The sequence below is a fragment of the Danio rerio genome, chromosome 19 (assembly GCF_049306965.1).
Source record: "Danio rerio strain Tuebingen ecotype United States chromosome 19, GRCz12tu, whole genome shotgun sequence".
Classification (NCBI taxonomy): domain Eukaryota; kingdom Metazoa; phylum Chordata; class Actinopteri; order Cypriniformes; family Danionidae; genus Danio; species Danio rerio.
In genome coordinates, this window is record NC_133194.1 from 24,813,399 (window position 1) to 24,835,741 (window position 22,343).

Sequence of the window (22,343 nt, forward strand, 5' to 3'; positions counted from 1 at the left end):
TGCAAAGCTGAGCAATAATTCTTGTATGAACTATTAAATAATTAAATTACACATCCATCATGCAATAACAATTGTCATTGATGCCACCATTAGATGTTTTGTTGACAGGGTAATTATAATGTTCACCTCTTCAGCTATTTATTTTGCCTCCATCAGGTATTTCGGTCCCTGTATATGCAAATAAGGAGTTTTTTTTAAATAAGTAGCCAACTAAATGTCAGTCGTTTTTACCACAGAAATGTCAATCATCATGCATTAAAACACCTCATCCACAAGACTTCGCACCTAGTTGAGTTCCTACACTTTTCTTATTGGCATGGATAGTTCTATGAAGAAACTTTCAGTTGTATAAAAGTACATTTAGGGTGTATAAATGATCTCCCTTTTGAAACCATAATATTTTAAATCACAAACACATACAAAATAGGTAAAATAAATATTGAACATGTCACCATTTGTTTCTCAGAAAACATATTTCTAAAGGTGCTGTTGACTTGCAGTTTTCACCTGATTTGGTAATAACAAGAGTAATCAACACATGGAAAGAAAACACAACTTACTGTATAGTTTAGAAATGTTATAATGGGATGAAGCATCATAACATTAAATGACACAAGGAAAAAGTATTGAAGACATGAAGAAAGAGAGCTGCAAACAGCATGGAAAGCTCAGACAGCAGCTGAAATCTCTAGTTAAAACCAACCATGCCCCTCATCAATCAAACTCTTAAATGATTTCAGATAAAGAAAATAAAGCTGTAGAATGGCCCAACTGATCACCTGACCAGATTGCAATAGAAAATAAGAACTAAAGATCAGATTTCATGCAGCAGACCCACAAAACTGTCAAGATTTTTAGAATAAATTAGAATATGAGTGAAAGAAATCCCACCAGAGCAATGCATTCCTCATTCCCCACACAAGAGATGTGTTGAAGCTGTCCTGTGTTGAACATCAGTTCTTTCTCCTTGTGTCATTCCATTGTTAATACACATAATTACATTCTGACGAATGTTTTGCTTTATTTAAATATTTGGAGTTTTACCAAAATCTGTGTCAATTTCAAGTCAACTGCTTCTTTAGAAACATATTTACCAGGAAAAATCATGGCGTGTGACTTCATGAATCATGAATTTTACCCACTGTATACAGTCAAAATTATTGTTTTACTGTTACATTTGAATTCTTTTATATTTTCCAAAAGTTCTCTTTAATCAGAGACTTTTTCCAACACATTTCTAAACGATAGTTTTAATAATTCATTTCTAATTTATTTATGTTTTGTATTTGCCATGACTGTACGTAATATTTGACTATATATTTTTCAAGATACTAGTATTCAGCGTAAAGTGCATTTTAAATGCTTATGTTAATATTAAAGTGACATTTTAAGGCTTAACTAGGTTAATTAGGTGAACTAGGCAGGTTAGGGTAATTAGGCAAGTTACTGTATAACAATGGTTTGTTCTGTAGACTATTGAAAAACATAAAGCTTAAAGGGGCTAATGATTTTGACCTTAAAAAAGTAATACGAGTTAAAAACTGTTTTTTTTTTAACTAAAATAAGAATTTCTTCAGAAGAAAAAAAAATATTATGAGACATACTGTGAAAGCATCCTTGCTCTGTTAAACATTATTTGGAAAATATAAAAAAAAAAAATATATATATATAAGAGGGGAGCTAATAATTCTAACCTTAACTGTATATGTCTGTAAACCCGCAAATTTCAATTTTTTTCTAAAACCTTTTTTAGAAATCTTGAGATTCTGGAAATTGCGTGCATGTAAATTAGCTTGAGGGTAGTTAACACATAACCAGTCCGGGGAAAAAAACCTGTCACATCGCATGACAAAATTTCTCTCGTACCCTAAGGCCAACCTCTCAAAGGTTGAAGGTTTTAAAAGATTACACAAGTCATGCATACACTGATTAAAACTCTTGTGTATGAGATGGAATCAATTTGAAGACTACTTTAATTTGGATTAATTGTTGAGGGTTAAACTAAATATCATAATTTAATTGGGAAATGTTTCCCTTTAATTTTGGTGGACAGGATAAATGGCCACCAAACCCACCCGCTCAACCACACCCAAACCCCCACCCAGGATGTGACCACACCAACCAAAGACTTGAAAAACTTGTAAACCAACACAGTACACCATATATTTAATGTTTATTTACAACAGGATATTAACATGTCATACTCAATATCATGCATTCAATATCAGAACAGTTTGAAAGTGCCGTCAAAACACACTTTTAAAAAAGGCTTTGCTGGGTATAACTGCTCGTATTGCATCAATTTAATCATGTTAGTAAAACATAAAAAGCTGAATATATAATGTAGGAAAATAAAACTAAAATATGATTTACAGCACAGTCAACCAAAAGTTCAATCAAAAACATGATTACATTGGACAGACTGAAGAGTTTCTTTTTGTGCCTTTTTGTGAAATTCAGTCTTAGTTTCCAAAAAAACATGACGATAATTATAGATATGTCATTAAGTTTTAAACTAGAGACCTTGTTCTTGTAAACATCTACATTCAGTTTTGAAATAATTATACAACTAGTTTGTAATGCTTGTCAATAGTTCTATATCATGACACCAACATACAAGTTATCATTAGAATTTACTGTAAATGATTTACAGAGAGAACATTTCTAGTACTAAACTACCATTTCAGTTTTAGTGTTAAAATTGACCAATGAGAGTGAATATCAGTCCACGATTTCTTTTATAGACCATTAGCGTTGTTAATTCCACTCAACCAAATAAATCGAACAACCTATAGAGTTGAAAATGGAGCATAAATAAAGGTAGTGGAACATGTATGTTGGTTGTAAGATCGCACTGACTGTGAATCTTTTAAAAGGAGCTGAAAACGCTCTAAACACGCAAGTGAAGTGGCAGTGCAAGATAGGGAACCATTTGGTAAATCAAAACAAAGACAATTAGCATAATAAACAGGGATTTCTGAATTTAAAGAGGTAGTTTGGGCATATTCAAGATTCCAGGCTTTATTTTCTGCTAATTGCTTAAATTTAATCTAAAAATCTTAAGTATTTTTGCCAAATGAATGACAAAATCATAAACCTTCAAGTCTACTTTAAACATTAATACCCCAATGTCTGTAAAATTATCTATTAATAAGTGTCTGTAAATGTGCAGTTTTAGACCCATTGTGTATGACATTAAGATGATTTTATTTCTATGCCGGTGTTTGACAGTTTTTTCCAGGTTAGTTAATATTCAAACTGACATTGTAACATTGAAGGGAGTGTCCCGAGACAATATGAGCTACTTTCGACATAAAAATCCTGTATAATTACATTTTGTATAATAATATAATCTGCTGTGAAATATTATTAACTCTAGGCGTTATATTTTAAGCCTAATAAGGGTGCACATTACTAGAAAATTAATGCAGACATCACACAATTAAGGCGCAAGTGTGTTCCCCTTTGATTTATAAGATTGTGGGAAGGACAAGAGGCAAATTATATTTGAGAAGTGAGTCATTTATGTCTTTTTGCAAAGATTTGCAGTTTTTAAGATGGCTTCAGGATTGTTTTAGGTTCTAACAAGACTGCATAGTTTAAACTTTGTTTTCTAGTTCCCAATAATGAGAAAATAATACATATCTGCCAAGGATTGTTATGATTTGTTGATTGGCATGCTCCCAATTGTGATGAGTGTCCAAATAGACTTTATTCCACTCTGCAGATAACCAACATAAGCCTCTTTTTTTACTATGCTGGCTTCAAATGTTCTGTGTTAAGGTGTACTGCTAATAAAAAGATCTTTACTTAAACATACACAAACAATATATAATGAATAAGTTTTACATCTCATCTGAAGCATTGCCATTTCCTCTTGCAATTGTTTTCAATATTATTCTTGTGCCAATTTACAAGGTACATGAAAAAAAGATGATACAAAAAGAGAGGCTATAACTGTTTAACACTGCTTCTAATTGAAAGGATCGAGTATAAAAATGATAATTCTGCGATGAAAGTGCAGAATAAACTGTATATGATATATTTCATACTGTCGTCAAAATGAAAAAGAGAAAGCCAATGCAAAAGATAAACATCTAAATTTGAAACTGAATATATAAAAGTGAAATAAAATATTAAAGCCAGTCTTATGTAGCAATATTATTTCCATCAGTAAAAAAGCCCATCATGCAGAGCAGGATAAATGTCCTTTTATGTGCATAAATTAAGCAACTAAAGATGTCTGAGTGTGTGATGATGTGAATATTCTCTTTTCATCATAGCAACAGTTCCTGCCTGATGCTAAAGCTGTAAGGGCTTGCTTTAGCTCATCCATCTGATGTCCACCATGTACCCCTGAATCGTAACGGCGACCATAGCTAGTTGGGCTGTAGGATGAGGAAAACCCCATGGAGAAACCTGAGCCCGTGGCATCAAAGCTTCCCCTTCTAGAGCCTGATCTTGAACCAGTTCTGGATCCAGACCTAGATCCTGAAGTTGATCCAGAGCCACTGATGCTATATGGGCTGTACAGTCCTTTACTTGACTGAGAAGACGCCTCTAGCAACCTCAGGCCAGATCCTTCCTCGATCATGCTTCTGTCTATGGCATCCTTGTATGAGATCTTAAGTTTTGTTTTGGGGCAGGTGAGGTATTTTGAATACCCACTGACATCTCTCAGTTTCTGTGCAGTGCGTGCATCTAGACTGCCCTTCCTGACAGCTTCATCCAGTGATACCCTTCCTGTAACATCTGGCTCTATTAAACCACCTGTTAGATACTGGACTTCAAGGAAGCGTTGACCAGCTTCATAGTAGAGCCAACCCTTCTTTAAGGCTTGTGCGGCAGACATTTTGGTTTTGGTTCTTGGATCTTCAAATCCTTGATAAGCTTTCTGAGCAAGGTTGATACGATCCACCATGATCTTGTCTACCAGCCCTTTGTTCTGTGCATCAGCAACAGAGAACTTCTCTCCAGTGTTTGGGTCAATAATTCCTCCCGTGCATGCTTGTGCTTCTAGTAGTCTTTGACCAGTAATGTTGTCAACTAGATTTCGATGCATAGCCTCTGTGACTGACACCTTTTCCAATGTATCTGTATCTAAAATTCCAGCCACTGGCCCAGTTTCCTCTGTTGGATCCGTCCAGGTTGTAGCTGGTGTCTTAATAGAAGGAACTGGACTCATAGGATAAGATGAGCTGGATCCAAATGAAGATGAACGAGATCTGAAGCCACTCATATTGCCAGACAGCATGTCTGCAAATTCGGTGATGGAAAGGGTACCAGCACGGTACTGGTCCAAAGCAGATTGGTCAATGAGACCCTTGGAGATTGCATCATCAATGTCATATTGCCGTCCAGACCTTCTGTCAATGATCATGGACTTGACAACACCATCTGATGATGAGGTGGTAATTTCCTCCCATTCACACTCTTGCTCTGCAAGCTCAATGTATGTTTGGTGGTCTATGAGTCCTTTACGGTATGCCTCATACACAGACATTTCTTTTCCAGTTTCTGGATCTACGATGACAACTCTACGTTTGCGGACTGAGGATTTGGAAGACGTCTTTCTTTCCCGTTTCTTTTCTTTCAGCAGTAAAAGTGAAAGTCCAGTTTCAGTGTCTGTCATGCAGCGCTCCATCAGCTGAAGGTAGGTCAAATTTTCTTCTGTGTTTGGATCAAAGAACCCCTTGGTGTCATCAGAGGGATCAGTAAGAATACCATTCATCTCCTCATCAAATAGACCCCGTTTGTAGGCCATTTCAACTGGCAGCCGATGACTCTCTTCAGGATCTATGATTCCACCAGTGGCTATCTGAGCCTCAAGCAAACGAATTCCATGGTCTTTAAGAATAAGACCCTTTTTCATTGCCTGGAACAGAGAGATGACCTTGCCAGAGTATGGATCTTTGTAACCAGTCACAGCTCGTTCAGCAGAGAGAAGCTTGTCTTTAAACTCTGGTCCCACAACTCCCATTTTCACAGCTTCTTGGACATTCATTTTAAGGTTTTTTATGGGATCAATTATATACCCAGTGGCTGCTTGAGCCTCCAGAAGTTCAAAGGCAGTGCCTGGTCTGATCATGGTCTTCTTCATGGCTTGATAGACTGACAGACGATCTTTGGTAGCCTCTACAAACACGCCTGCAATAGAGCTTATGCCTTCAAGATATTTTTTCAAGTCTTTACTTAGGTCTTCTACAGATATGGTACCCTCCATGAGACCTGTATAAGTCTTTTGATCAATGATTTGAGAGCGCAACAACTCTTCTGGGGTGATCTGCTTTCTTAGGCCCTTAAATAGAAGTCTCTTGTCCGCCAGAGACAATAACCGTAAGCCACTCTCTTTATCAACTTTGCATCTTTTCAGAAGTGATGCGTAAGACACCTTTTCATCTGTTGTTGGATCTATAAACTGGTTGACATCGCCACTTGGATCAGATATCCTTTCACTGGTTTCTTTGTTCATGTAACCACGTTGCATGGCAATATCAATTGGGAGGCGGAAGTAGTATTCTGGATCCATGAGGCCACCTGTGGCTACCTGGGCCTCCAAAAGCTTCATAGCATAATCTTCAGGAACGAGGTCTTTTTTCATGGCTTGGAACAGAGAGATGACTTTACCGCTGTAGGGATCTTTGTAACCTGTAACTGCTCTTTCAGCAGACAGTAGTTTGTCATGGAATTCTGGGCCAACAAGACCCTTCCGAACAGCTTCATCAACTGTCAACAATTCATCTTTCACAGGGTCAATCATGAATCCTGTTGCTGCCTGTGCCTCCAACAGATCAATACCGATGTCAGGTTTTATAAGACCTCTCTTCATGGCTTGGTAAATGCTAACCTTAGCATAGTTGTCAGAAAGTACTCCCGAAATACTGCCTGTTCCAAAAAGATATTGCTTTACACTTGGCATTTCCATAACCTCACGGATTGCTTTCTTGCCTTGTTTAAGCAGGTTGTAAGTCTCAAGGTCTATGATACGTGCTCTGTAAAGTTCATCAATAGTAACCCGTCGTCTGATTACATCACATGACATACTCTGCTCAGTCTTGATTATCTCCCTTTGTTCAATGATTTCAATTATAATAATGACCATTCTCTCTTTTGTGATTTTGCCTGAGCGATATTGTTCAAGGAGCCTTTGCTTTTCCTCCTCTGGAAGCATATCTGATTTCATGACTTCCCATAATGTCACTTGCTTTCCTGCAAATCTCTCATGAGGTATGTCTATTTGAGTGTTAGCCAAGTCTGTTTGTGCTTGTTCTTCAGTGTAAACATATGATTTCTCAGCTTCCTCATGAGTCTGAGCTTTGGAAAGTGGCAAAAGGGCAACTCCAAATTCTGGATCAGTCATGCACCTCTCTTTCAATTGTTTGTATGTGACGTTCTCATCTTTGTTGGGGTCAGTAAAACCTTTGATGTCATCTGTAGGGTCTTTAAAAGATTTGGCTAGTTGCTTGCTGAAGTAGCCACGCTCAATGGCAACGTCATTGGGAAGTCGGTGGCTATTTACTGGATCAATTATTCCTCCAGTGGCTACCTGAGCATCTAAAAGAGGTATGGCATGTTCTCTTAAAACAAGCTGTTTTTGCATTGCTTGAAGAAGGGAGATTTTATTACCAGTATATGGGTCTTTGTAACCGGTAACAGCTTTCTCTGCAGAGAGCAGTTTCTCATGAACCTCTGGACCAACAATACCAGCCTTAACAGCATCATCCACTGTAAACATTTCATTCCTGATTGGATCAATTATGTAGCCAGTAGCTGCTTGTGCTTCCAACAGGGACATGCCTGTGTCTGAAGTCAGTAGCTTCTGCTTCATTGCTTGGTAAATGCTAAGTTTTTCCTTGGTTTTTTGGAAAAATACCCCAGCAATACAATCAGAGCCTTGCAAGTACTGTTTGACGGACCCGCTAACTTCAGCAGGTTTCTTTTTGCCTTGTAGGATTTTATCATAGGTGTCTTTATCAATGATTTTAGATTCAAGTAAGGAACTGGCTGGTACAGGTCCTCTTAGACCATCAAAGTTGTCCTGTCTCTTCTTTTCTTTTTCATCCACTGTAGAGATAACAATCTTGATTAGTTTTTCAATAGTGATTTTTCCTGATCTATACTGCCGAATGAATTCAATCCTTTGTTCCTCTGTAAAATATTCAGAGTTGATAATCTCCCAAATGGTGATGACTCTTCCTTTAAAAAGCCCACTGTGCAACTCAACCGTAGCATGACTCAAGTTCTCTTTAGTTTGTGCATCAGAAACTGGTTCAATGTCTTTTGACTTGATAGCTTTTTCAGACAATGGAATAAGTGGAAGACCAGTCTGCTTATCAGTGATGCATCTTTTCAGCAGTTCAGTGTAAGTGACTTTTTCTTGGGTGTTGGGGTCAACATATACTGTACTCAAGTCTGATGGCTTGCTTAAGTTTTGGTTCATCTCCTCATTGAGATGACCACGTTTATATGCAATATCGGGAGTTATGCGGTAACTTTTCTCAGGGTCAATAATTCCCCCAGTTGCAAGTTGAGCTTCTAGCAGGCGGACACCTTGCTCTTTCTTAATGAGATCTTTTTGCATGGCTTCAAACAGGGATACAGTTTTTCCAGTATATGGATCTTTGTAACCACAAACAGCTCTTTCTGCAGACAACAATTTCTCATGCAGCTCTGGGCCAACAACACCACTTTTTACTGCTTCGTCAACTGTGAGCTTTTGGTTTTTTACCGGGTCAATTATAAACCCTGTTCCAGCTTGGGCCTCCAGAAGGTTTAGTGCTGGCTCAGTTCCAAGTAAGTTCTTTTTCATGGCATCATAGAGAGACATCTTTTCAGAAGTTGACTCAATCTGCACTCCAGCGATACTGTGTGTCCCCTTCAGGGCTTTCTTAACAGGTTCAAGCTCAGACACATCTTTAAGAGTAGCTTTTCCATTGTGCAATTTGTTGAACAAATCTTTATTGATAACCTTTGCTTCCAGAAGTTCAGATGCTGGCACTGATGATCTCAAACCATCAAATGCAGGTTCCTTCTTGTTCTCCTTGTCTTCCACGACAGTTATTACAATTCTAATGATTTTTTCAACTGTAATTTTGCCAGTTTTATATTGTCGAATAAGATCTTTTCTTTGATCCTCTGTAAAATACTCAGAGTTAATGACTTCCCAGATGGTGACAGTCTTTCCTTTAAATCTTCCAAATGGAACTGTTAAGTTAGCCTTACTAAATACATCTTTAGTTTCCTCATCTGAATAAGTTCTTTCACTTTGGGCTGCTTGTTCTGTGATTGGTAGTAATGGAATGCCTGTCTCAGCGTCTGGTTTGCATTGGTCTAGTAACTCACTGTAAGTGAGGCTATCCTTAGTGTTAGGGTCAATGAATGCCTTTTTGTCAGCAGGAGGGCTGGACAGAATTTTGCTAAGATCTTCATCGAGTTGACCTTGTGTGCACGCCAATTGGACTGGTACATGATGGCTATTGACAGGATCAATTATCCCACCAGTTGCATACTGACAATCGAGAAGTTTTATGGCCTGGTCCTCTGTGATCAAACCTTTTTTCATTGCTTCAAACACTGAGATTGTATCACCAGTAAACGGATCTTTAAATCCTGTGACAGCCCTTTCAGCAGATAACAACTTGGTGTGCAACTCAGGTCCAATCAAGCCATCCTTCACAGATTCACTGACAGAGAGCCTTCGGTTCTTAATGGGGTCAATTATATAACCAGATGCAGCTTGGGCTTCGAGAAGCATTATAGCTGTACTTTGTGTAATCATCTTGTCTTTCAAAGCTTGATAGATGCTCATTTTTTGATTGGGTTCAACTATTACCCCTCCGATGCAATCTTTACCTTTCAGGCACATCTTGACCTTGTCATTCTTAGAAAGCTCTTGCACTGTTGTTTTTCCTTTCTTAAGCTTGTCATATTCTTTCTTGCTGAGCACACCTATCTCATGAAGTCTGCTTGCCGGCACCTTTTCTCTGATTCCATCAAATGCCAAGGGTACATCTTTTTTCACCCCATCCACTTCTGTAGAGCCATTAAGGACCTTCTTTGTTGTTTCTACCATGGTCATTTGAACTAACTCTTCCTCGGGGACCTTGTCAGTTTGGATTTCAATCTCCTTGGTGTAAGATGCCTTCTGTGAACTCTGAAGCTGTTGGAGTTTTTCCCGCAAATTCTTGTTCTCTTCTGCCAGAAGTTTCTCTTGTTCAATTCTCTTCTTTTCAAGATCTTGCATTTCTTTTTGCTTGCCATTCATCTCTTCCTCAGCTTCCTTTTGCTTTTTAATAGCAGCATCCATGGCAGACTGCAGTTTCTTTCTCTCCTCCTCCATTAGCTTTCTCTGACGCTCCTGTTCAGCTTTAAGTGCTTCAGCCTTCTTGACTTCATCTTCAAACTGTTTCTCCAGCTTCTTTTTCTCTTCCTCAATAGCTTTCTCCTTCTTCAGCAGTGTCTCTTTTTCTGCAAAGAAACTCTGCTGAAGGATCGTCTTTTCTTGTTGTAACTGTTCTTGTTGTACATTGGCCATCTGTGGTAAAGTGCATAAAACAATAATTAATTAAACGCATCACATTAAAATCACTGTATAAGAAAACAGTATAACTACAGAACTCGAAGGAATAAGTAATTGTGCATTCTGAGAGTTTTTTAAGCTATAATTACCCTAACATTTTAATTTTTTATCAGCAATGATGTCATACTTTTAGTATTTTTTCCAATTCTTTTTGCAGTAATTTTAAGGTAGATAAGTAAATGGACATCTTATGGGTGCAGTCTATTCTGTCATCGTTTCTGTCACTTGTTCATGCAGAACAGAATATTTTGCTAACATTGATTACCACTGCCTTTAATTATATGGAATTAAAAATACACTAAGGCTGCGTCCAAAATCACAAACTACTGCATTTAAATTCAAATGTACTACTTGACCGTTAGAAAAGTACATTCTATACAGAGTGAATTTGAGTAGTATGAATGAAACTCGGATGCACTACAGTCACCATTTTGTCATGATCATGTAACCTAGCCGCATCAGTTGAGTTGCTTCATTCACATTCATTAATTCTCTCACGGGGCATCATGGGATAGCGTAGCATGCATCGGATGCACACTTCATAATCTCGCTGGAATTAGTAAGTCATTCGGGTACTTATTGCATACTGTTTTTCAAAATCTACGGATTTGAACATACTACTCCGCTCACATAATGTTTTTAGCATATTATACAGTATGGAAATTTTGGCGATTTTGGATGCAGCCTAATACATTCTTTAAATATATATTTCAATATAGGTCATTCAGGTTTTAAACATGAGTAAATTAGTTATTTTGGGATGAATTATACCTTTAAGATGTGCATTTATTATTACTCTTATTAATGCAAATAACTAACCACAGAATCGAATGAAGAGAATACATTATATAGACAAGACAAATTCACAGAATCCTACAACTGAGATTATCTAAAAATGCAGATAACTGAAATATATTTAGTTTGTTGTTGAAAAGTTAATTGTAGGGAAACAACACATTATAGTGTCCAAGTTACAGAAGTTGCAAACTGTAAAAATGTATGAACAAATAAAAAATGCTAACAATGTGCATGCTGCGTACTAAGTAAATTAATTCATATTATTCAGTAATTGTATATATTTTATCATGGACACTGTAATGTAAAAGGGGAATCGAACATCTTTGTTCATGATAATTGCAGGCCTTATTAATTTGACTGGCAACTTGCAAGTATGCATGAACAAAGGTTCAAAAGTTGTATAAAAAACTGTTAATTGTTATTAAAGGGGTTTCTACATAAAAAGACTAGTACAACAACATACAACACAATACCTCTTTGGATTGTTTTTGTAAGTCAGCGGCCTCTTTTTTCAGTTTTTCCTTTTCTTTCTCAAGGTCTGCAATTGCTTTGTGCAAACCGTCAGCCTCTTGTTTGCTCTGTAGCCTCTGTACTTCCAGTTTCTCAACAACAGTGTGTTTTTCTGAAGTGTGCTTTTCAGTCTCCTGCAGGCGGATTTTGATTTCATCAGCTTGTTTCTTGAATTTTTTGGCTTCCTCCTCTGCTTTTGACTGAGCATCACTTAGCTGTGTCACCTTGACCTTTAGTTTCTCAGCTTCTGCAGTAATCTCCAATTGCCGTTTTCGCTCAGCTTCTAAGGATTTCTGGAAACCTTCGGTCTCCTGGTCCAGACGCTGCTGCATCTCTTTCTTGGCCTCCAACAGCTTTTGAGCTTCTACCTGTGCCTGATCTTTCTGTTTCTGGAGCTTTTCAGCTTCAGCCTTCAGTTTTGCTGCCTCTTGAATAGCCTGTTTTTTCTCTTCCAACATCTTCTCGGCCAGTTCCCTCTGCTTGGCGAGATCAGACTCTGCAATTTGTCTCAATCTCGCAGCTTCTTGTGCCTCAATGTTGAGCCGTGCAGCCTCTTCTGCCAATTTTTTCATGTTCTCAGCCTCTTCCTCAAGAAGTTTCTTTGTGTTATCTTTATCTTTTTTCATAAGTTCTTGGTTTTCCTTTTCAATTTTGAGTTTTAGTTTAAGTAAGTCCTCCATTTGAATCTTGACTTTAGAGAGCTCATCTTCTACTTGAGCCTTTTGCTTTATAGCATCACTGACCTCTTGTTTAAGTCGCTTAAGTTCAACATCAAGGACTGATTTTTGTTTGTCTGTTTCATCAAGTTGAACTTTAACCTTCACCAACTCCTCCTCAACTGAAGACTTCTGCTTCAGGGTCTTTTCTGCAAGTTTTTTGTACTTGGCCATTTCACTATCAGCCTCTTGTTTTAGTTTCAAAGCAGCAGCCTCTGCCTCAGCTCGCCTAGAAGCTTCTTTTTCAGCCTCTTTCCTCAGTTTTTCAGCATCTTCCTGGGCTTTGGCCTGTTTAGCTGCTTCTGCCTCAGCTGCCTTCTTTTGGCGCTCAGCTTCCTCTGCTTTCTTATGCAGAAGAGCAGCTTCTTTTTCTGCATTGTCTTTAGCTTTTTCTGCTTCTTGCGCCAGTTTCTTTGCTTTCTCAAACTCTTCCTTGAGTTTATCCTGTGCCATGCTGTCTTTATTTTGCTGGACAAGAACATTTTGTGCTTTCTGCTCTGCCGCAGAACATTTCTGTGCAGCCTCCTGGACTAAAATGACCTGTTTCTCAGCTTCCTTCTCTGCAATCTCCTTCTGCTTTTTAGCCTCTTCTGCTAGTTTCATAAGACGACCAACCTCCTCTTGGGCAGCTTTGTGTTGCCTTGCAGCCTCTTCCTCTGCAGCTTGGATTTGTTTCACCTTAGCCTCTGCCTCTTTCCTTTTTTTCTCTTCTTCCAAAGCAAGTTTTCTAAATTTCTCTGCCTCTTCTTCAGCCTTTGCTTTGCTCTTCTGCGTTTCATCTGCGATGCCTTTCAATTTTTTAAGCTCAAGTTCAAGTTCCTGTTTACCACTAGATGCCTTTTCAAAGTTAAGTTTGAGAATGTGGATCTCCTCCTCCACAACTTTTCTCTGCTTTAAGGTTTCTTCTACGATTTTCTTTTGTCTGTCGAGCTCAGTGTCTGAGGACTTCTTTAGCTGACCAATCTTTTCCTCGATTGCTTGCTTATGCTGTGCTGCCTGATCTTCAAGAACTTTTCTCTGGTAGCCCTCTTCTTCTGCTTTTCTCTTCAGACGGTCATTTTCAGCCTCCTTCTCTTTCAAAGCAATCTCAGCCTCAGTTTTTAGGCGTGTTGCTTCATTGATAGCAGTTAACTTTTCTTTGAGGATCTTCTCAGCTTCTGCCCTTTGGCGGGCAGCTTCTTCTTCTGCAATCTGTCTCTGTTTCTTTGCTTCTTCTGCAACTGACCTCAGCTTAGTTGCCTCCTCAGCCAGTTCCCTCATCTTGGCAGCTTCAGATTCAAGTAGTTGTTTGCTCTTTTCAGTATTTGACATTGTTTCTTTCTCAGCTTTGGATTTCTGCTGCAGTAGAATTTCCATCTCTTTCCTGACTTTGATCAGTTCCTCTTCAAGCTCTTTCTTCTGTTTCACAGCACTATTTACATCATTTTTGAGACGCTGGAGCTCATCATCCAAGACAGTTCTCTGTTGTTCAGCATGTTCAAAATCTGCTCTTAACCGAATGAGCTCTTGCTCTGCTGCAAGTTTCTGTTTTGCTGTTTCTTCAGCCATCTTCCTCTGATTCCCCAGTTCCATTTCAGCGGCCTCTTTCTGTTTAAGGGCAGCCTCCTCAGCTTTTGCTCTCTTCTTTGCCTCGCGTTTGGCTTCCTCCTTCTGTTTTTCAGCCTCCTCCTGAGCTGCAGTTTTCTTATTGGCCTCTTCTTCTGCCTGAAGCCGGAGCCTGAGAGCTTCATTGGCCTTTTGTCTCCATGTCTCCAGCTCCTTCTCTGCCTGCTCTCTTGCCTTATCTGCTTCAGCCTGCTGCTTCTTGAGATGTTCTGCTTCCTCCTGCAGCTGAATGACCATTACCTGCTCGTTTTTAAGTGATTCTTCTAGTCTTGCAGTAAGTGCTACTTGTTTGCTCTCAAGTTGAGTGGCTGCAGTCTTCTTAGCCACCTCCTCTACTACTTGAATCTGTCTCTGCTTTTCCAACTCTGCCTGCTTCAGGTGTCTCTCAGCTTCCTCAGCTTGGAGTTTAAACTTCTCAAGGTCCTCAAGGGCTTTCTTCTTCTCTTTGGCAGCATCCTTTTCAGCCTCTGACTTCCGTTTAAGCTCTTCTTCTGCCTTGCGTTTCTTCTGAGTTTCTTCAGCAACTTGCTTCCTAAGTTTCTCTGCCTCCTCCTGTGCTGCATTTCGAAGTTTGTCGGCATCTACTGCTTTGGCCCTAAGCTGCAGAAGTTCTGTTTCAGCTGTGTTTTTTTGTTTCATTGTTGTCTCTAGCTGAAGTCGAATTATATGGATTTCTTCTTCAATTCTGGTGCGGCTTAGGAGGGCCTCTTCTACTTGTTGAGACTTAGCCTTGATTTCCTGTTCCGAAAGTGTTTTGAGCTCCTGAAGCTCCCGCTGGATATTGTGCTTCTGTTTCTCAGAATCGACAGCGACGTCCTGCCTTTTGCTGACTTCATCTTTCATCTTTGTCTTAAGCTCATTTGCCTCTTGTTCTGCTTTAGCAATAGCCTTTGCATGAGTTTCAGCTAATTGCTTTTGTTTTTCTAGCTCGGCCTGCATCTCAGCCATTTTTTTCCTCTCTTCCTCCTTAAGTTTTTCTGCAGCTTTCTGTATTAGTCGAGGTAAATAGTAGAGGGAAATAGAGACAAAGTTAAGCATTTAGGAATTAGATATTACAGACACATGTAAGTACATATAAATGTAAGTACATGGAGAAAGTTACAGGGAATTATGCTAATTAGAAAAACAACTTATGTAGCTACCGAAGATTTATAAAGGATGATATAGTCACAATGTATGGTACACAGAATGAGACACAATCACTTCACAAAACAACACTATAGCTGGAAAATCAAATGGCTTCATGCTAATGAGGTGTTATCACTGGATATGGCTATTAAACTCAACTAAATCTTTTTTTGTAGATTTAAGCCTGACCTGAAATATTTAAGACTGAATTGTTGTGAACTTTTTATTGTTTCACATCAGAGTGAAAAGGTTTACACAATGTGTTTCTAATTGCCTTCAGAACTAAAGATGCACTTTTTATTTAAAATGTTTGTAAATCATTTATGTGGAGGTTGGTGAAAAAGCTTTTAAAATTTTATATTTGTTAAATTGAAAGTTCACCCAAAAATGAAAACAACCTCTTCATTAACTTATACTCGTGTGGTTTTAAACTTTTATAAGCTTCTAATTTCTGTTGAACACCATGGAAGTCAATGGGTACCATCAATTAGCATTCTTCAGAACAGGTGAAGTGTGTGTAAATGATGACAGATGTTTCATTTATGGGTGAATTATCCCTTTAAGCCTAAAAATGGAACAGCTTAGTGATGCAGCAAAGAAAGAATGAGCATTGGAATCATGCTAGATCATAAAAGGAGAAAACAGAAAATAAACTGGTAATGAATGCCAAACTGTAGATTTTGACAACTACATATATTATTTAAAATTTATATATGTCTCGAAAATGGGAAACATAATAAACATAAGGACTGGAAGAGGATGAACAAGCAATTTTGCGGACAGTTTACCTCTTTAGCACCCAAACATGACAAACATTCATCATGATAAAGCGCTGGCAAGCAGTTTAGAGAAGCAAACAAGAAAATAAAGTTAGAAAAGGAAATGACAACCAAAAACAACTACAGAGGAAAGGGGTGAAAGTCAGGCTGAAGCATACTCAAGAAGGAAAAATCAACAACCAGAGTACAGAGGAATGATGGGCAAGAATTTTGCTTTCTATTTTTTTTCTAAAAGCTCTAAAGAGGAAATTGAAAAAATATAAAAGAATGTAGCATGACTGGTACATGTTGCACCATTTTAAGTTTGCTTCAGGCTGAAAAGTGCCTATCCTAACAGAGAGCTTGCTATAATAGAAGAGATATTACACCTCCATAGTAGTAAAAGGATAATGAGAGACATACATTGTGAAAGAAATGGGATGTGCTGCACCACTAGCACAATGAAAGACTAGGTGAGCACATTTATTGGCTACAATTTAGACTTTTTTTTTTTATCTAGCACAACCAATAACACATTTCAACTGTTGCCACTCTTTGATAACTTTGATAACAAATTGTAATTGTGTCTCAAATTATTTATACAGTAAAATAAACGCATATTTCATATGCATATGGCCATACATCCATGATTTAAAGTTAGTGAGTTAAAGTTAGTGCTAGAATATTAAGACTTTTTATTTTGACACTTACCTCCTCATCCTGTAGGCGGCGCTGTGTCTCAATGATGAATTTAATGTACTGACTCGAAAGAGTCATCAGCTCACTGTAGCGTGTTCTCAGAGTCACATACTGAAAGATGGTTTTAAAGTTATTTGGCAAGTCAAATACAAAAGAAAATTCAATAAAAGTCTAAGCATAGCACTTTAAAGGGGTCAAATGATGTCACTTTTGAAATGTATTGACAAATGAAATATAAGAGTTTCAGCTGAAAATTCAGTATATGGTCCGGATGAAAGTGTCTGGTGTGGGCCGGATCTGGTCCAGAATAAAAGCCAACTGTGACCCAGAATAGGGTAAGTTCATTTGGTTGAATTCTAGCTGATTTGTGGTAGGTTGCTATGGTTTAGTTATGGCCCAGATTTGAGCCACATGAATTTTGCTAGCTGGGACGAGAGTGATTATACCACCTCTTGGTTGTGAATGTGATTATAAACATAGCAGGTATTATTTGGTTGTTTGGGCATTTATTTCACATATTTGGCAACCATCAGATGTCATCTTGGAAAAGGTTTGAATTTCTGCTTAGTAAATGATTTGGGATGACACTACATTCATATACTAAGCTGTAAAGAGTGTGTGACATTGGGGACGCAGCTACAGCTTTTGCTTAATTCATTCATTCATTTTCTTTTCGGCTTAGTCCCTTTATTAATCTGGGATCGCCACAGCAGAATGAACCACCAACTTATCCAGAAGTTAATGGAGTTTTACGCAGCAGATGCCCTTCCAGCTGCAACCCGCTGGGAAACATCAATACACACTCATTCACTACTGACAATTTAGCTTACCCAATTCACCTGTACCACATGTATTTGGACTGTTGGGGAAACCGGAGCACACGGAGAACCAATCTAACACAGGGAGAACATGCAAACTCCACACAGAAATGCCAATTGACCCAACCGAGACTCAAACCAGCGACCTTCTTGCTGTGAGGTGACAGCACTACCTACTGCACCACTGCGTCCCCCTTGCTTAATCCTGGTTGGAATTTCATGTCAATCAAAGCCCTAAATGAAAGGCAGGTGTAAATCAGATTTCAAAGGTACCTCCTGGATGATGTCATCAGAAGCAGACTCCATTTTGGCCTTCTTCAGAGGGGAGGCGATGGGTTCCACGAGCGCTTTATAAGTCACCAGCTGGAGCTCATAATCCTGGAGGAGAACATTCAGGCAGACCGCAGTTCATGTATCATTTGGATTTGACTAAAATATGGATGAGACAGTGTTCATACACACCTTTATGGCATCGATGTATCCTTTAGCAAATTTCTGGCAGTCCTCTACCTTGTCCTTGTTTTTCTCAATCTCCTCGAGAAGTTTCTGTAAAGAGAATTAATATGACATAAATAAAAACATATGAGGAAGCTAGATGTCACCTAAAATGTCACCAAAACAATATAAACTGACTGGCATTAAATTTTGATATAATTCACTGAATTGAGTGGATCGGATTGCTCGCGTTCAGTCACTGGCACAGCAGATCTGTCAAGTTTCTGTTTGTGTCAAGCCATTTTCTGTAAACACCATAAATCCCACTGTCATACTGTTCTAATTTAACCTAATTTGTCAAAATTAGATGTACAAGTTTAAGCTAAATGCTATAAAATAAACTTAAAAATAGAAATCAATTCAATGTTGACTATTGTTCCTTAATTAAAAAATCACTCCTGTAAACTGTCTGTGCATTCATGGTCCACAGCAGGCCTAAACTAGTCACAGTACCAGCACGAAAAACACCTAATAATATATCATCATCAAGTTATTATCAACAATATCTTAAAAAAAAAAAAAAAGAATATATATATATATATATATATATATATATATATATATATATATATAATATTAATTAGTCAATATTACACACCCCTACTGAAGTATTAATTTGTATTTCTTAACGTTAAAATTATAGAGACAGTGATTTTGATTTTATTTTGTAATTTTAAAGGTTTGTTCAAATGAAAACCATATGCAGTTGCAGTCAGAATGTCAGTTGATTTTTTTTTTTTTATATTTGCCAAATGATGTTTAACAGAGCAAGGAAATTTTTACAGTATGTCTGATAATATTTATTCTTCCGGAGAAAGTTTTAATTTCAATTTGTTTAATTTCAGCAAGAATAAAAGCAGTTTTTAATTTTATAAACACCATTTTGAGGACAAAATCATTAGCCCCTTTCAGCTAATTTTTTTTAATAGTCTACAGAACAAACATTATACAATAACTTGCCTAATTACCCTAACCTGCCTAGTTAACCTAATTAACCTAGTTAAGCCTTTAAATGTCACTTTTAACTGTATAGAAGTGTCTTGAAAAATTGTAAAATACTATTTCCTTTCATCATGGCAAAGATAAAATAAATCAGTTATTAGAAATTTAGTTATTAAAACTATTATGTTTAGAAATGTGTTGAAAAAAATCTTCTCTACCTTAAACAGAAATTGGGAAAAAAATAAACAAACAGGGAGGCTAATAATTCAGGGGGGGCTAATAATTCTGACTTCAACATTATATCTATAGTACCCTGAGTTTTCCTAAATGTGTGTATGCATAATTAATTTTAACATTGTTATTTTATTTAAATTACAAAACACAACAGGTTTCAGTATTTCTACCTTGAATGACCATGACAAAAACAACCTTCTGAGAGCAAAAACGGAACTTCAGAGATGTCTTTAAAAAAATGTTGTTTTTTTGAGAAAAAATATTGCTCTTCTGCTTGCAGAGAAAAGTGAGATATTTCAGACAATTATAGACTATATTACAAAAATAAATCCTATTTTGGGGGGTAATGACTTCATAAAACATGACAGCAGACATTCAAAGCATAATTCTTAAATTTTAATCTATTGAAATTAGGGATGTAACGGTATCAGAATTTCACGGTACGGTAATACCTCGGTATGAATTTCACGGTACGGTATTGATTTAATAATTTACAGGAAAAACAAAACCTATGAAAATACTCCAAAAAAGTGCCAAAAGTGTCAATGACATACAAATTAGCCATCTATCTGTAAGCTTTGAAACAGGAACTTCAATTTTAATGACAAAAAATTATTAAATCATGTAAAAAAATAAAGTTTCAATTTACTATTGTTGAAAACTCATCACATTCAACATTTAATCACTTACTCACTCACTCACTTAGATAAAGATGGGTTTTAAGGAAAATTATCATATAACTATAATCTGGTAAAAGCTGGTATCTCTGGGTATTTACAATGTCCCCTGCAACAGAAAAAAACCCTCTCATTTGGGACTGAGGTTTCTGGGACAGAGATATGACTTGGCCCAGGTTGACGCGACACACCCTCCGTCCCGCCCTTCAGTAGGCGCGTGACAACACTGCTCTTGAGTATGCGCGCTCAACCCCCCTTTCCTGCTTTACAGTACGCGAGCGACAATACAGCTTATCAGAACGCGCGCGACAACACCGCTATTCAGTATGCGCGTGGCGCCAACACCCGCTTTAGGTTTCGATCATTTCAAGCTCTTTTTCATCCCCGCTACTAGCAGCACACTCCATTTCCGCATTACTGGATCTGTAGTGACAACAGACCGCAAAGGATGATGGCCACGCATGGGCTGATGGGAATTGTAGTTTCTGCTACCTCCCGTTCGCTTCATTCGCCTGAGCAAATTTTCTCAGAAGACCTATAGTTTTATTGAGTCATGCGACTACGGTAATATCGAAAAAAAATTGCTATTGCGGTATGATGGTATTTACAATAATACAATAATAATAATTTTCAATTATTTACAATAGTAAATAATTTAATTTACAATACCGTTACATCCCTAATTGAAATAGACCATTGAAATTCAATTTGTCTTAAATGAAAGGTCAGAACTCTCTAGTAGTTGTTGAATTCTGGTAGTTCCAGAATTCAGAATATTTTATACCATTTGAATGTTGTTCAGATGGATGGATGAATACCTTTTCCTGTGTAAGCTGTTCCTGAAGGCCTTTGCTGCCACCGATGGGCACAGCGTGGAGCTTGTCCTGCCTTTGTTTGGCATCTGCGATCCAGCGTATGAGCCAGTCGTAGCTCTCTCTGTAGGCTTGCATCTGTCTGTTCAGAAGATCAAGCTCTCGCTGCCTCAGCTCAATCTGAGCAAACACAGCTTGCCAGCGCTCCCTCAGGTTGCCCACCAGCTGCCTGTAGTGCTCCAGCTCCACATCCCGCTCGCTGTGCAGCTGAGACATCCGCTTGTTCACTTCTGTTGCTCTCTGAAGCTCCTCTTCCAGACGGTCAAATGTGGCTTGCTTGCCTTCTGCTTCTGAGCGCAGCTTCTAGGGTTGAGAATAAAGGAGAAGACGTGTGTTTTTGTAAGGTTGTGACTGATTTGAGGTCATGTTGGTAATCAAAACAATTTGTTTATGCATAGTTGTTGTTTTGGAGGATGGATGATTTACCTGGAGCTGTGTTTGACTGGCCTCAATCTCTTTCTCGTTAACAGGAACTTTGTTCACTTCACGCAATTGGTTCTCATACTTGTTGAGAATGTCTTCAGCTCCTTGTGTGCTGCGGATTACCAAGTCAATGGTCTTCAGCCTATATGGAAAAAAAGTAGATTAACATATTAATAATTACTTAGTGGAGAATATTGATAAATCTACTGAATAGCTGCAGTATGTTCAACAGTTTGGGGTATAAACATATATACAGTGCTCAACATATATAAGTCCACCCCTTATAAATCTCGCTTTTAAATTAATACTTTTTATAGGTTGCTTTACAATACTAATATATATATATATATATATATATATATATATATATATATATATATATATATATATATATATATATATATATATATATATATATATATATATATATATATTTATAAATATTAGTAAATACCAAAGCCAAATCTATAGCTTTTCTAACAAAATACTTTATGATAACAGTCCAAAAACTAGTAGCCCAAATTTATGCTATAGAAAAATATTAAATAAATATTGTAAATCACGAGAAACAAAAGTATATACAAATTAGTTAAAAATACATTGTTTGTCATTTTTTTCTGCAATATTTCACATGAATTTAAATGTATTATCTTTTTATATCTAAAGATGTTTGGTCCGTTTAATCAATCTGTTTAGTTAAAATGCATCAAAATATATTACCTATACTATAGAAATGAATAAAAATAGTAATTTATGACTATGATTTAGTTTTTGACCCCATAATGGCTACAAATCACTCACTTATGCTCAGCACTGTAAATAAATGTTATGCAAAGATGCATAAAATTAATTAATTGTACCAGTAAAGAATTTTATTGAGCAACAACAATACGTATTATTAAAAAGTTCTATTCATAAAAGAATTCTGAGGCAAATGCATCACTCTTCCCACAAAAAAAAAAACTGTTACAATGTTGATGTCTGAATATTAAACACTGAAACATTTCTTGAGCAAATCAGAATATTTCTGAATTATCCAGAAAAAATCAACAATAATGTATTATTAAGAAAATAATTATATATATATAT

The 22,343-nt window shown here is 37.3% G+C and overlaps 1 protein-coding gene across 25 annotated transcripts in view; it reads right to left on the reverse strand.

The window, feature by feature from the left end:
* Positions 1 to 2,156: 2,156 nt before the first annotated feature.
* pleca (plectin a) overlaps positions 2,157 to 22,343 on the reverse strand; it is a 214,024-nt gene continuing 193,837 nt past the window's right edge. For all 25 annotated transcript variants that reach the window (NM_001430891.1, XM_021468103.3, XM_021468104.3 and 22 more), the window contains 7 exons: positions 21,258 to 21,396; positions 20,778 to 21,134; positions 18,074 to 18,157; positions 17,885 to 17,989; positions 16,806 to 16,904; positions 11,851 to 15,195; positions 2,157 to 10,534 (listed from right to left, as the gene is read on the reverse strand). In NM_001430891.1, coding sequence (NP_001417820.1) covers positions 4,226 to 10,534; positions 11,851 to 15,195; positions 16,806 to 16,904; positions 17,885 to 17,989; positions 18,074 to 18,157; positions 20,778 to 21,134; positions 21,258 to 21,396 — 10,438 coding nt within the window. In that variant the 3' untranslated portion in view covers positions 2,157 to 4,225. The remainder of the gene's footprint in view (positions 10,535 to 11,850; positions 15,196 to 16,805; positions 16,905 to 17,884; positions 17,990 to 18,073; positions 18,158 to 20,777; positions 21,135 to 21,257; positions 21,397 to 22,343) is intronic.